At 62.9% G+C, this 13,787-nt stretch overlaps 2 protein-coding genes across 2 annotated transcripts; both read right to left on the bottom strand.

The window, feature by feature from the left end:
• Positions 1–289: 289 nt before the first annotated feature.
• ALDOC (aldolase, fructose-bisphosphate C) lies at positions 290–4,104 on the bottom strand. The gene is made up of 9 exons (XM_041423046.1): positions 3,993–4,104; positions 2,938–3,060; positions 2,643–2,854; positions 2,496–2,550; positions 2,231–2,391; positions 1,671–1,754; positions 1,414–1,588; positions 1,134–1,333; positions 290–780 (listed from the first exon to the last, which is right to left on the bottom strand). The coding sequence occupies exons 2-9, from the start codon at positions 3,047–3,049 to the stop codon at positions 685–687; spliced, it is 1,095 nt and encodes a 364-aa protein (XP_041278980.1). The 5' UTR covers positions 3,050–3,060; positions 3,993–4,104; the 3' UTR covers positions 290–684.
• A 1,857-nt stretch (positions 4,105–5,961) lies between these two features.
• Positions 5,962–12,294, bottom strand: SPAG5 (sperm associated antigen 5). Its single transcript, XM_041423079.1, has 21 exons — positions 12,122–12,294; positions 11,846–12,038; positions 11,203–11,295; positions 10,963–11,097; positions 10,584–10,703; positions 10,257–10,349; positions 9,976–10,110; positions 9,759–9,852; positions 9,583–9,676; positions 9,415–9,496; positions 8,828–8,961; positions 8,368–8,533; positions 8,043–8,217; positions 7,862–7,933; positions 7,594–7,717; positions 7,207–7,318; positions 6,928–7,008; positions 6,745–6,843; positions 6,476–6,550; positions 6,221–6,301; positions 5,962–6,139 (listed from the first exon to the last, which is right to left on the bottom strand). Exons 1-21 carry the CDS (start codon positions 12,292–12,294, stop codon positions 6,032–6,034), a joined length of 2,439 nt encoding a protein of 812 aa, XP_041279013.1. The 3' UTR covers positions 5,962–6,031.
• Between the last annotated feature and the right edge of the window lie 1,493 nt (positions 12,295–13,787).

The raw sequence follows: 13,787 nt of genomic DNA, 5'->3' as shown, positions 1-13,787 counted from the left end.
TGCCGCGGAGGGACACGTGGCGGCGCCTCCCGTGGGCACCGGGGCAGCGCCGAGTACCGGCAGCGGGGGGACCGGCGCTCCTCACCCGCCCCATCGCCCTTACGGGGAGCCCACCCACCCCCCGCCAAGCTCACGGAGCCTCACGATGTGTGTGGGCGGGCTGCGACCCAGCACAGCTCATTGTGTAAGTGAGCACAACACGCTGCCGGTGATGCCCGGAGCGGGAGTTGGGGGGGGGGGGACAAGAAGCTCCCGGCTGGCCCGCGGCGAGGAAAGAGGCGGCACAGCGCTGTCTCTACCATTTATTCGTTGTTAGGCTATTTGGTACACGGGGTGCACACGGCGAACACAACACAGGCGCCCCAAGGGCGGCAGCGACCAGGACTGCAAAGCTACGGCGGGGCAGGGGCACCCCCAGGCCTCCCCTCCTGCCCCCCACGCGGCCTGCCCTCCTCCCCTCACGGCCCGGCCGGAGCCCCCGGCCAAAGGGGCACCCGGGTGGCTCCCCCCAGAGCCCGGCTGAGCCGGACCCCTCCTTCCATCTGCGGACATCCCGCGGGGCGCTCCCCCCTTCCCCTCCCCGCGTGGCGGCTCCCCTGGGTGGCTGGGGTGGAAGCGGGGTGTGAGCGGTGGCGGGGAGGGGCCGGGGCGGGGGCCGGGGCCGGTGGGGTGCCCGGCCGGGGCTCAGTACGCGTGGTTGGCCACGTAGAGGGACTGCCCGGCGGCCCCCGAGTTGTCCCCGCTGCCCTCGTACTTGCCCAGCGCTGCCAGCCCGTTCACCTGTGGACGAAGGAAAGGTCAGTGGTTGTGTTGGGGTGGCACTCAAGGTCCCCAAGTCACTGGGGACACAGCCTTCAGGGTGCCCCAGCTCACGGGGACACCTGGGGAACAGAGCCCGGGGATGTGGCCATTGGCACCCCTCATTTCTCTATGGGAACACAGCTCTCACTGTCCCCCCACAGAGACAGAACTGTGTCCCTCCCATGGGGACCATGCTCCTTGGCATCCTACGGGGCACAGCCCTTGGTGGGACATAGTCCTCAGCCACCCCTCCTCCCATGGGCACACAGTCCTCGGTGTCCCCACCACCCCAGCCCTCGGTACTCCCCTCCGAGGAGGGCCACCCCCATCACCTCTGCACGCTTGACAAACTCCTCGGTGGCAGCGTCGGCGTTGTCCTTCTGCCCGCGCCAGGCGCTGAGCGCCGACGCCTGCAGCGCCCGCCCGTAGGAGAAGGTGAGGGCCCATGGCCGCATCAGCGGGCACGTGTTGATGGCATTGAGGTTGATGGAAGCCTCCTCCTCACTCTGACCCCCAGACAGGAAGGTGACACCTGTGGAGAGCAGGGTTATGGCACAAGAGGAGACACAGGGTATGGCTCTCCTGGTCTCTGCCACATGCCACAGCTGGTACCTGGCACGGCTGGGGGCACGGTGCGGCGCAGGGCGGTGACAGTGGCCATGGCGATCTCCTCCGGGCTGTACTTGGTGGGGCAGGAGTGCCCAGGGGTCACCATGTTGGGCTTCAGCAGGGTCCCCTCCAGGTAGATGTGGTGGTCGCTCAGTGCCTTGTAGACAGCTGCCAGCACCTGGGGAGGACAGGCAGCGTGGAGTCCCCTGGCATGGCATGGCACAGCACGGTGCCCGCCCTGCTGCCACCCCAGCACTCACCTTCTCCGTCACGTACTGGCACCGCTTGAGATCGTGGTCACCATCAGGCAGGATCTCCGGCTCCACAATGGGCACAATGCCATTCTGCAAACAGCACAACGGCAGATGCCATCACAGTGATGTCCCTGGGCACCCCTCAGCCCCATGGCTACGTGGGACAGCGCTCAGACCTGCAGAGCAATGCTCAGCCCCAAGGCTCAAGGCCCAGCCCCACGGGGGATGCCCAAGCTGGGAGAGTCAGTTCTCAGCCCTATGGGGTAATGTCCAGGTTTGTGAGTTGCACGTAGCAACACCTGGCCCCATGGATTGACACCTGACCCGATGGGTGATGCCGTGCCACGGGGCAATGCCCCATGCCCACCCACGTGAGGTGTTACCCAACACCTGGGTTATGTCCAGCCGCTGGGGATGATCCCCAGGGATCATCAGCACTGCACAGGCGCAGTGCTGAGCCTCACAGACGTGCGCCCACCCCCACAGGGCAATACCTGCCCACGCAAGTCAATACCCATCCTGCAGGTCACTGCCCACCCTGGGGGACGATGGCAGCAGGCACGTACTTGCTGGCAGATGCTGGCATAGCGGGCCAGGACGTTGGCGTTCTCCATGATGGCAAGCGAGGAGGGAGTGTGCTCACTGATCTTCAGCACGCAGCGCCACTTGGCAAAGTCTGCCCCGTCCTTCTTGTACTGGGCACAGCGTTCCCACAGCCCATCCAGACCTGGGGGGGCAGCACGTCAGCCCCACAGCCACAAATCCCATGGCCCCAAACCCTCCAGCCCCAAACCCCCTGGCTCCAAACCCCACAGCTCCTGCAGCACCTACCCTGCGTGGTGGTCTCGCCATCGGTCCCGGCCAGAGGCACAACACCCTTGTCCACCTGTGGAATGAGAGGAAGGCAGCGCTGAGTCTCACCAGCACCCCCCAAGCACCCTCAGCACCCCACAAACCCACCAGGACACCCCCCCACACCTTGATGCCCACAACGATGCCCTTGTCCTTGATCATCTGGACGAAGGGGGTGCCATCATCAGCCTTCTGGTACATGGTCTCGTGGAAGAAGATGACGCCCCCGATACATTTCTTCACCCGGCTGTCGGCACTGAAGAGGATCTGGCGGTACAGCCGGCGATTCTCCTCCGTGTTTTCCACCCCAATCTGGTTGAGGCGCTTGGCCATGCTCCCTGCAAGCACCCAGCACCCTCATCAGCCTCCATCCGGCAAGGGGAAAAGGGGTGGCGAGAGAGATTTCCCCCCCCAAACTGACCTACGGACTCATCGGCTGCCAGGATGCCCTTCCCCGGGGCCACGATCCGCTGTGCGATGTCAGACAGCTCCTTCTTCTGCTCGGCCGTCAGCGCGGGGTGTTGGTGCGTCATGGTGGCGGTGGCTGCGAGCGGACGGGGACTGAGTCACGCACCAGCGGGGCGACACCCCGAAACCACACAGAGCCCCTTCCCCGGGGAGCGCGGACCCCCACGGGGCTGGCAGCCCGACCCCACCGGCCAGGGCACGTTGTATAAGCCTCGTGGCAGGGATCGTGGAGGATGCCGGGCAGCTCCCAGCCATTTTGCTGCCTGCCAGCCCGCCCCCAGCCCAGCCATCTTGAGGGAGCGCAGCTCCGCGGGGACCCACGCAGGACACGAGGGGACCGGGATGGGGGTACCCAGGGGATGGGAATACCCCGCGAGGAACGGAAACAGCCCGGGGATGGGGGTGCCGGGGGGGCGGGCGGAAATACTCCGGGAAAAGGGGAAAGAGAAAGCCCAGGGAGGCACTACCTGAGTCTGGAGTTACCCGGACTTTGGGGTACCCCGGAGACGGAGATACTCCATAGTCGGGAATAACCCGCGGGGAGGATACGCGGGCGATGACAATAACACGGGCATGGGGATACCGGGGGGACGGAAATAGCCCGGGAATGGGGAACGGAGCCGCCCCAGGACGGCACAACCCGGGGATGGAGGTACCCAAAGTTTGGGGTACTCCAAGGATGGCGATTCCCCGGGGGCTGGCGCCGTCGCGGGGCCGGTGATGCCCTCAGGAGCCGGAGGACTCGATCCCCCGGCCGCCACCGTAGAAACTCGAGCTCCGCCAGCGAAGGAGGAGTATCCTGGGTCCCCCCAAATACCCAATACCCCCATGCCCGGGGGTCTCTCCGCCCTGGAGCTCCCCCAGCGCGGACCGACCCCCGGGATGCCGCACGGAGACACCCGGGAGGCTCGGCGGGGCTGCCGCCTCCCGCCGCCGGGACCCCCCGGCTGTCCCCCCAGCATCTCCCCCCGGCCCCCCGGCTCTCCCCGACCCCCGGTTCCCCAGTACCGTGTCGGGCGGCGGCGACGAGTACGGACTGCGGGCTGCGCGCTCTGGCCCCGCGGTAAATGTGGCTGCGGTGCCGCAGAGCTACGTGACCGGCGGGGCGGCACCGGGCAGGACCGGCCCCATGCCCCGCCCCGGCCCCCCACCGGGGTCGTGCCCCCCCGCAGGCGACAATCCCCCGCTCTCCTGGCGACCCTAAGGTGACAATCCCAGGCTGGGGACCCCACTGTGTCACCCCTTTGCAACACCTTGCTGGTGATGGGGACCTCTCTGTGCCCCCCCGCTACCGCCCAGGGACACAGCTGAGTCACCCTTGTCGTGGGAAGGCCCCCTCATGCCACCCAGGCCACTCCACTGTGCCATCTCCAGTTGCTGCTGGAGACCCCTCTGTCCCACCATCCCTGCTTCGTTATGGGCAGGGACCTCTGACACTCCCCTGCTGCTGCTGGGGACCCTGCTGTGCCCCCCTGTTGCTACTGCCAACTAGGAACAGTGACCCCTCCATGCCACCCCCAGGCTGTGCCCCCTATTTCCACTATTATCTAAAAACAGACTTTCCTTTTATCACCCCTGGGCCAGGGACCCCCTTGTGCCACCCCCAGGCTGGGGTCACTGTTACGTGCAGGATACCACATCTAGGTCACCTCTGTGCCCAGGAGCCAGCAGCACTGAGCCCCAGACCCTCCAGGACAGGGTGGGGACACTCACAGGAGACCAACCCCCCTAAAAAACCACCCGCAGCCGGCACAGGGACAATACCAGTGTCCCCACTCGCCCCACGGGGACGGCTGCCAGGGCCCTGCCGTGCTGAATCCCGCCGTAAAAGGAGGCTCAGCCACCCTGCGTGGCCCTGATCCAGGGAAGGGAGCACATCTCCCCACATCCCAGAGCAGGGGCCCCCCACTGCCGGCCTTGCACCTCGGGACGCTGTACCCGACCCCGCGGGGTCACAGGGCAGGGAGGAAGGCAGTGCCAGGGAGCAGAGAGCACTGCTTCCCCACGAGCCACCCACGCACCCAGGACATGGAGGCACAGCCCCAAACATTTCCCCGGTAGATAAATCGGTGCCAGCGCCCCACGTGTCACGGACCCCGCCCCACACAGAGCGGCAGGGCTGTGGCAGAGGGCAGGGGAAGGTGATTTCCATCCCCCTTGGGCAGGAGAAAGAGGCCATTAAAAACCAGAGCACTTGTTGGAGTGCTGCTATTTTGAGCCATGGCAGGGGAGGGAAGGTGCCGCGTGGTCCCCATGGCGGTGGGGAGCATCCTTGGGGTCAGGAACACCGGGAGGGGGATCCCGCAGGAACTGCCCCAGCAGGGAAGAAGGGAGGTGAGGTTGGAGCTGTGCTGGGAGCTGGGGAGCCCCCTAAGGGAGGCCCCCCCCTCCATGCAGCAGCAGCGACCAAGGGGGGTTGGGAGCAGGAGCTGGCAGAGCTCCCGGCGCTGGCTGAGCCATGGGATGCTGCGTGCTGGAGCCAGGCTGGGAGGGGGAAACATCCCCGTGCAACAGGCATGTGCCCACAGCCCCGTGATAGGGGTGCAGGATCCAACCTCTGGAACCATCCCTGTCATAAAGTGAGGAATCCAACCTCTGGAACAAGTTCCACGCAACAGGCTCATGCCCGCAGGCCCAGGATGGGGTGCAGGGTCCAGACAAGCCCCTACAGAGCAGGGCACGGAGGGAATCTAGGGCAGGAGGAGGAGCAGGGAGCAGGGGAGGGAAGCTGGCTCAGCCCGGGCCCTCTGGCTGCTGCCGGGGCCACAGGGTGGGAGCCTGGGGAACACGGTCCCTTATTGAGAGCAAACACTGGCAGAGAGGGGGGAATGTGTCCCCTGCCAAGGAGAGGCCCTGGGGTAGCAGGGAGCTGTGCCCACAGCCCCGTGACGGAACAGGAGCAACCGGCACAGGCTGGACAAGTTGTCCCCACCCACAGCACCAGGAGCTTCCTGAATGCACACAGCAGCAGGCAGGGTAACAGCCAACACAACTTTATTCAATAAATAATTACAACATTAAAAACAGGAAAGGTTTCAGGCTACAGGCTATAGCGGCTCGGCAGCTTCCTTGCTGGCTGGCTTCAGGCCCAGGTAGCACAGCAGGCTCTGGAGCTCCTGGCAACCCAGAGCCACCTCAGGGACAGCCGACAGGACCTGGGGACAGCAGCAGCAGTAGTGTTTGAGTTGGTGCTGTTGCAGTCACAGCAAGGGTGAGAAATAAACTGTAAATCTCACCTCTTTTATCTTCTTCTGCATCTCCTCATGGGTCCTCAGCACTTTCTGGGTATGATGGAGCTTCATGTCCAGCCCTCGGACCTGTGGTGGTGGGAGACGCCCATCAGGACTCTGCTCCAAACTGGGGCAGGGACCAGCCCAGAAGGGAGAGGGGACCCCTGCCCATGTCAGGAGGGTTAGAACTAGGTCCCTTCCAACCCAAACTATTCTGATTCTAGGTCTGGAGCCAGGGCAGCCCCTTGAGGCTTCCCATACCTGCTCCTGATAGTTGTCAGTGAGCCGTATGTTCTCATTCTCTTTTTCCACGAGCAGCAGCCGCAGTTTATCCACCTGCAAAAGGAGCAAGCCCTGCTGAAGATCCCTGTGGGGAAAAGCTCTGAAGTGGAGGACAGGGTGGGAAGAACAAGGTCTGAAGAGGTCTCCTTGTCCATGGTGGGGTGACATGAGGAGCTCTCAGCCCTGCAGCTCCCCGGCCTCACCTCCCGCCGCATCATGACCCGCTCCTGGATGTAGGCAGTGTCCACCTGGTGCTCCTTGCCCCTCATCTCCTCCCACAGCACCTTGGCCTCTGTCTCTGCACGCTGGAGCAAGCGCTTCAGGTCGGAGACTTCTGCCTTCAGCCTCTACAGGGGGAAAAGGGATGTTGGGAGGACTCCTGTGCCCTGCAACCCCCCAAGGTGCTGCCCTCCCATGTCCCCATCACACACCATGACTTCCCCACTCTTGTCGATGAGTTGCAACATCTTCTCTTCCTGCTGTTTCACCACGTCCTGCAGCTCCTTCTCATTCTGACAGGGAGGAAGAAGCAGGGTCAGGCAGTGCCCAGTCCTGGCCACCCCCAGCACCCAGAGCGGGTTTTCTCATGTTGGAGGTCAGACAAGCCAAGAGCACCCATGAGGCATCACCAGATTTCTCCATGTCCTAGATCAGTGCCCGTCCCAGTTCGGCTCTGCCCTGGGGTGAGTGCTGGCCCACTTCTGCCTTACCTCAAGCTTGGTCCTCAGCGCCTTGTTCAGCTTGGCAATGGTGGCAGCTTGGGCATCCACCTTCTCCTGGCTCTCAGCTGTCACTGTCTTCAGGTGGAGCTGCAGGTCAGAGCTGGGAGAGGACAGTTGTGGTGAGTGGCTCAGGACCGCAGCCAAGCACAGCACCAGGTACCAAACCCCCTCCTGGGCTTGCCCCTGGGCCCATGGTGAGAGAAGACACATGGTCCAGCCCAGCCAGCTGGAAAAAGCCCATCTAGCCATGACAGGAGAGGTCTAATCCAGGACTGAGGCAAGAGGCAAACCCAGGCAGGCTGCCTGCAGGAAAGGCCGTGCCCAGGACAGTGATGCCCCTGCCCAGTCCTTGACACGAGCCCGCTCTGAACTCACATCTCTGTCTGCAGTGCCCTGAACTCGCTCTGCTCCAGTTCCTGGATGCGGGAGCTCAGCATGGCAAGGTTGGAGACCACAGCTCTCAGCTCCTTCACACTCTCCAGCAGAGTGTCCTCAGGATCTGCAGGCAGGGAAGAGCCTCATGAGCAACACAGAGGGAACATCAGCCCCAGGGCACGCAAAGGAAGGCGTGCCTGCTCATCCCTCTGCACAGCAGCCCTGCAGCTTCAGAGCAGGGTCCCAGACAGGGTGACAGCCCCAATACCTATTGCCTTTGACACAGATGCAAGTTTGTCCTTGGCAACTGTACTCCCACTTCTGGTGGTTTCACTGGCATCTGCAAGAGAAGACAGCAGCTGTGCCCAGCCCTGCACAATGCCCAGCACGGAAGGGAGCAATCCCCATCCTGGTACTGCCCAAAACCCAGAGAGGGGGTGCCAGCTCACCTTTCCCTGCCACAGCTTTCAGGACGCTGCCCACAAAGGAGCTGCCGGTGCGGTGTGGGGTGTGGAAGGCCGGGGTGCGGAAGGCCGGGGTCCAGGCACGGCGTGGGGTCTGCCAGCCCGGGGTCCGGGGACCCGGGGTCCAGGCTTTGCTTCTCGATAGAGCATCATCATCATCCTTCAGAGGGGAAGGAGAGTACAGCATAAGAGTGCAGCTTGTGACTGTCCCAGCAAGCACAGGGTCTCAAAGCCATGCCACGCAGAGCCACGAATGTGTGACCCTCCCCAGGCCATCCTGTCGTGCTTGTCCCCAGCACAGGGCTCCTACCTGCTCTTCCAGAGCAGCCTTGAGGCAGTCAGCGAGCTCCTGCAACCGCATCTTGCTCTCCATAATGTCCGTGGAGCACCAAGAAACTTTGTTCCTCTTTGTCTGCAAGCTGAGGAGCTCGGCCTTGGTGCTGTCCAGCTCCTTGCTGAGGGCAGCCTGCTCTTCCCTGTGGAATGGCACCAGCCTCAACAGGAGCAGCATTTCCCTTCCTCGATGTGGGATGGGGACGTGCCTGCCTCTCACCATGAACCAGCAATGGTGCAAATCCCACGGATTTAGGCAGCTTCCCTCAAGATGGGATCTGCTGGCCTTCCCCACAGCCTCTCTCACCCACCTGGACCCACCACACTTGGCTGGAGCAGCAGTGACCATGGTCAAAATGTCCCCCCTGACACCCCAGGAAGGGCTTTATTTCCCAAAAATAGAGGGGTTTGAGTGGAGCTGGTGAGTGGGGCAGTACCGCAGGCGTTGGTGGGACTCCATCAGCTCGTCGTGCTGCAGGACACTCTCCTGCAGCCTGGCCAGCGTGGAGTTCAGGCTGGCCTCCACCTCCAGCAGCTGCGTGCGGCACATTTGGTTCTCCTGATCCAGGAACTGTAAGAGGGTTGGGGGGACACAGCCGTGAGCAGCCAACAGAGACCTGAGGGGGCTCATCGGGACCCCCAGCACAGACCCTCCCATGCCTCAGGGTGCTGTTCCTAATCAGGGGCAGCTTTATCCCAGCAGACCAAACCCTAAAAACCAGTTTACTGGGAACATAGGACAGGCTGGGGGACAGCTCCATGCCTGCAGGGGAAATTTATCTCCAAGAAAATGCTCTCCAAGAGCAGCCCTGCCCCCTCCCTGGGAATCCCTGCCGGGCAGGATGAAAAGCTGCACTACGTGCGGTATGTCAACCGCCCTCACGAGCTCATCCCCCGCCTTCACGAGCTCATCCCCCTCAGTAGGAGGGCTAATCTCACTCCTGGCCATCTGCCAGCCTTCCCAGAGAGGCCGTGATGGGGGCCGGCAGCATGTGACCCGTGGGCAGGGTCAGGCAGCTCCTACCTCCCGGCACTCAGTGGCCTCCCGCAGCTCCTGGCACAGCCCCTTGCAATCCTGCTGCAGGGTGTTCCTCTCCTGTGCCAGCCTGAGGAGATGGGATGGGATCAGGGGATGCTGTGTTTTGGGGGCCAGAGGTGGGATGGGGCTCAGGACATCAGGGCTCAAACCCACCGGGCCATCTCCTCCCACTGCTTCTCGTTCTCCTGCTGCAGCGCATCCCGCTCCTGCTCCATGCTGGCCAGATTTATCATCACGGAGCTCAGGTCTGGGAGGGACAGAGCTGTCAGCAAGGGGGGACGGGGGCAGTGGGCATGAGACAGCTCCAGCCCCCACATCTCCCACCAGACCTTTGCCTAGGCGGGAGTTGGCCACTGTCAGCTGCTCCAGCTGAGCCTCTGTGTCCTGCAGGGTCACCAAGGTCTTATGCAGCTGGCAGGATGCCTGTGGAGACATGGTGCTTGCTCTGGGGTGCTCTTCCCCATGGGGTGTTCTCACACCAAGGGGTGCCCCAAATCACCCTGTGCCTCAAACACCTCACAGCACTGAGAGGAGGCACCCCTGTACCTCCTCCTTGGCTTGAAGAGCTTCCTCTGCTTGTTCCCGTGTGGCAGCCACTTCCTCCAGGCAGCTCCGCAGCTTGCCGGGCACACGTTCCAACAGGGCATGGGACTGGGACACCAGGGCCCTCATCTGCTCCCGCTGGGAAGGGAGACAGCACCAGGCAGAGCTCAGTGTGGCACTGCCGTGGCACTGTCCTGCTGTGTGACATGGGATAGGTCATGGCACCCAGGGCACAGAGCACTGGTAAGGCAGCGAGGGGCTGAGCCCCACGGGACACCCCTCACCTCCTCATCCAGGACCCTCCTTTCCTTCTCCAGATTTTCAAAGGTGGCATCTAAGAATTCCCGGAAAGACTGCGCCTCAGCAGACAGGGATGCCTGTAGGGTAGGAGGAATGAGTCAGCACTGCCGTGGTAGAAAAGCCACATTTAATGGCCATAAAGAGAGGCAAGTACCAGCCCCGAGGCCAAATCTGCAGCAGCTTCCCAGCAGCAGCACCAGAAAACCTCTGGTGCACCCATCGCAGAGCATCACCCAAGCTCAGGATGTGGCAATGCCCTTCCAACCCCTGATCCAGTGTGGAGTAGCTGGGGATAGCACCACACTCAGTACCTGCAGGCTGATGGCTTGGGCCAGCACCATGCTCAGCTCTTGCTGGGAGGCCAGGCTCTGATCACGGGCACTGATCTGGGCACTGGCGTGGGCACAGAAAGCCTCCAGGAAGAGATATACCTGCAGAGGAGAGGATGCTGCTCCAGCCACACTGTCACACAAGGAAAAACTCCCAGGAGCCATCCCTGCACCAGCCTAGGACTCCAGCTCCCAAAAATACATCCAGAGGGCTCCATCACACAGCACTTCTTGCCTTCCACATGGGGATTTTCTTCCTCTGGAATTCTCATCCCCAGAAATGGGTAGAGATGCAGGATGCCCCACCAAAGGCATGAGGACAGCTGAGTCTGCCTCAATCCCACAACAACTGCCCCCTTACCTGATCCTTGGCTCGTAGGGCTTCATCTACTCGCTGCCTGATGGCATCCTGCTCTTCCAGGCAGCTCTGCACCTTGCTGGGAGCACTCTCAAGCACAGTCTGGCACTGGGACACCAGGGTCATCTCCTGCTCCTGCTGTGGGAGGTGACAGCACTGTGAGACACCAGGTACAGCTGCTGTGAGTGCCAACAGGTCTCCCAGAACCCAGGGGAAGGAGAAGCAGAGGGATGTGCAGCTCACCTTCTGCACGAGGGCTCCCTGCTCGTCCTGCAAGCTCCGAAAAGCGGCATCTGCGAGGCCCCGGAACAGGAGGCTCTGGCTGCTCCAGGTGCTCTGGGGAAGGGACAAGGACACTAGTCTTATGGCAGCTGGCACAGACAGCACCAGGGGGATACGTGTGCTCTGCGTGGCTGAGATCTGGCACACTCATGGCCAGTGACAGCCACCAGGCACCCAGCTCCAGCTGCAGATCCCACTGCACTCCCCACTGCCACTGCATAGCCTCTGTTTTCCTCTGCAGCTCGAGGCAGAGCTGCAAGTAGATCGCCTCCTCCCAAGGGCATCCACCAGAGCAGAGGGCACTTCTCACCAGCCCCACTCCACCCTGGGGCCAGCGAGAGCTGGCCAGCCATGACACCTCCCCTCCTCCCGCCACATGCACCAGGGATGTTTCCCCCCACAAGGGTTCAAATCCAGCAGACTCAGCGGGTTGATCCGGGCGCGATAATGCAGCACCGGGCGCGTGATGCCGTGATGCAGCAGCCGCGCTTTACTTCCACTCCACCAACCCAGACGGGGTCAGTCTTGCCAGCGGCACAAGGACACTGTCACGGCACCGAGGCTGCGGGGGACAGGGTGGCATCGCCTCAGAGAGGACTCTTACCCCTTCGGGGTCGGTGGTGTCAGTCTGTGTGAACGCGTCCCTCTGCTCGGCCGGCCCCACGTCAGGCCGCGGCCGCTGGCTCTCCTGCCAGTCACGCAGCTGCAGCAAGAGGGCTTCGATGATGATGAGGGTGCTCTCCAGCCTCCCCTCCAGCTCTGCCCGTGGCAGGGTCTTCAGCTGCTCCCGGGGACAGCTGGGGACAAAGAGAGGGGCTTAGGACAAGGACAGCACACAGGTGCCACAGCCCCATCCAGGGGGGCATGTCCTCATACTTACTGCCAGGGCAGGAAGTCTATGTCCGCAGCGCTGTCCTTGGCACAGGGGAGGCTTCCCCTGGATGTGTTCATGCTCCTCTCCCACACGTCCCGAGGTGTCATGCTGGTGCCAGTGGCCACAGAGAGCACTGGGCTCATGCTGGTTCCAATGGCTGTGGTGGGCACTGGGGTCATGCTGGTGCCAGCAACCACAGTGGGCACTGGAGTCGTGCTGGTGCCAGCGACCACGGTTGGCACTGGGGTCATGCTGGTGCCAGTGACCACAGTTGACACTGGAGTCGTGCTGGTGCCAGCAACCACGGTTGGCACTGGGGTCATGCTGGTGCCAGTGACTAGAGTGGACACTGGGGTCATGCTGGTGCCAGCAACCACGGTTGGCACTGGAGTCGTGCTGGTGCCAGCGACCACGGTTGGCACGGGGGTCGTGCTGGTGCTGGCGACTGCAGTGGGCACGGGGGTGACACTGCTGCTGGCATCCTGCTGTAGCTTGCGGAGGGGCAGGCTGTGCTGCAGGGATTCCACCAGGAACAAGGTGTTGAGGGTCTTCTCCAGCCACGCCAGTGGTAACATCCAGGACACAGCACCCAGGGTTGATTCAGGCGAGGTGACAGGGGTGACAGTGGCTTCTGACCCAGCAGGCTCCAACCCACTTGCCTCGATGGGAGGGAGGCCAGGTGGGCTCTGTTCTAAGGGGACAGGGGCAGGGAACTCAGCTCCCTCAGGGGTGCCTTGGCAATGCAGATGATCAGCACTCCCATTTGCAGATGGGGGCTCAGAGGCCACAGAGCTGCAGGAAAAGTCTGGAGGTGCTGCTCGCCACCTGCGGAAAGGAGTCTTCTGCAGAGTGGAGCTGGTGCCAGGGGGCCCTGGGGTGCAGGAGGCTGTGCTGGCATTGCCAGGGGACCCAGGGCTGCAGGGGGGTAGAGCAGAGCTGCCAGGAGACTTTGGGTTGCAAGACACAGAGCTAATAATGTTGGGGAGCCCTGGGGTGGTGCTGCCAGGGGATTCCAGAGCGCAGGGCCCCAGGACAAGGTTGCACATGGTGCTGCCAGGGGACTCCAAGATGCTGGCCACTGGGATGGAGCTGCATGGGGACACTGGCACGGTGTGGCCAGGGCACTCTGGGGTGCTGGATCCTAGGATGGAACTACACAGGGGAACTGGAATGATGCTGCTGGAGGGCTCTGGGGTGCTGGGCACAGGGATGGAGCTGCTGGGAGGCTCTGGGGTGCTGGATCCTAGGATGGAGCTGCACAGGGGAACTGGAATGATGCTGCTGGAGGGCTCTGGGGTGCTGGATCCTAGGATGGAACTACACAGGGGAACTGGAATGATGCTGCTGGAGGGCTCTGGGGTGCCTGGCACAGGGATGGAACTGCACAGGGAGACTGGCATGGTGCTGCTGGGGGGCTCTGGGGTGCTGGGCACAGGGACGGAGCTGCTGGGAGGCTCTGGGGTGCTGGATCCTAGGATGGAGCTGCACAGGGGAACTGGAATTGTGCTGTTGGGAGGCTCTGGGGTGCCAGGCACAGGGATGGAACTGCACAGGGAGACTGGAATGGTGCTGCTAGAGGGCTCTGGGATGCTGGACACTGGGATGGAGCTGCACACAGAGGCTGGCACGGTGCTGCTGGAGGGCTCTGGGGTGCTGGGCAGAGGGATGGAAC

Source organism: Onychostruthus taczanowskii, unplaced genomic scaffold (assembly GCF_017590055.1).
Source record: "Onychostruthus taczanowskii isolate IOZ18803 unplaced genomic scaffold, ASM1759005v1 scaffold75, whole genome shotgun sequence".
NCBI lineage: Eukaryota > Metazoa > Chordata > Aves > Passeriformes > Passeridae > Onychostruthus > Onychostruthus taczanowskii.
This window is presented reverse-complemented; position numbering and strand designations above follow the sequence as displayed.

Coding starts and splice junctions, on each gene's coding strand:
- ALDOC (XM_041423046.1), bottom strand. CDS start 3,049: ATGACGCACCAACACCCCGCGCTGACGGCCGAGCAGAAGAAGGAGCTG. Junction 2,392..2,495: donor TGGCGAGACCACCACGCAGG/GTAGGTGCTGCA, acceptor CTGCCCCCCCAG/GTCTGGATGGGCTGTGGGAA. Junction 1,755..2,230: donor ATGCCAGCATCTGCCAGCAA/GTACGTGCCTGC, acceptor TGCTGTTTGCAG/AATGGCATTGTGCCCATTGT.
- SPAG5 (XM_041423079.1), bottom strand. CDS start 12,294: ATGACCCCAGTGCCCACCACAGCCATTGGAACCAGCATGAGCCCAGTG. Junction 10,704..10,962: donor CCCTACGAGCCAAGGATCAG/GTAAGGGGGCAG, acceptor TCTCCTCTGCAG/GTATATCTCTTCCTGGAGGC. Junction 7,718..7,861: donor ATCTGTGTCAAAGGCAATAG/GTATTGGGGCTG, acceptor CCCTGCCTGCAG/ATCCTGAGGACACTCTGCTG.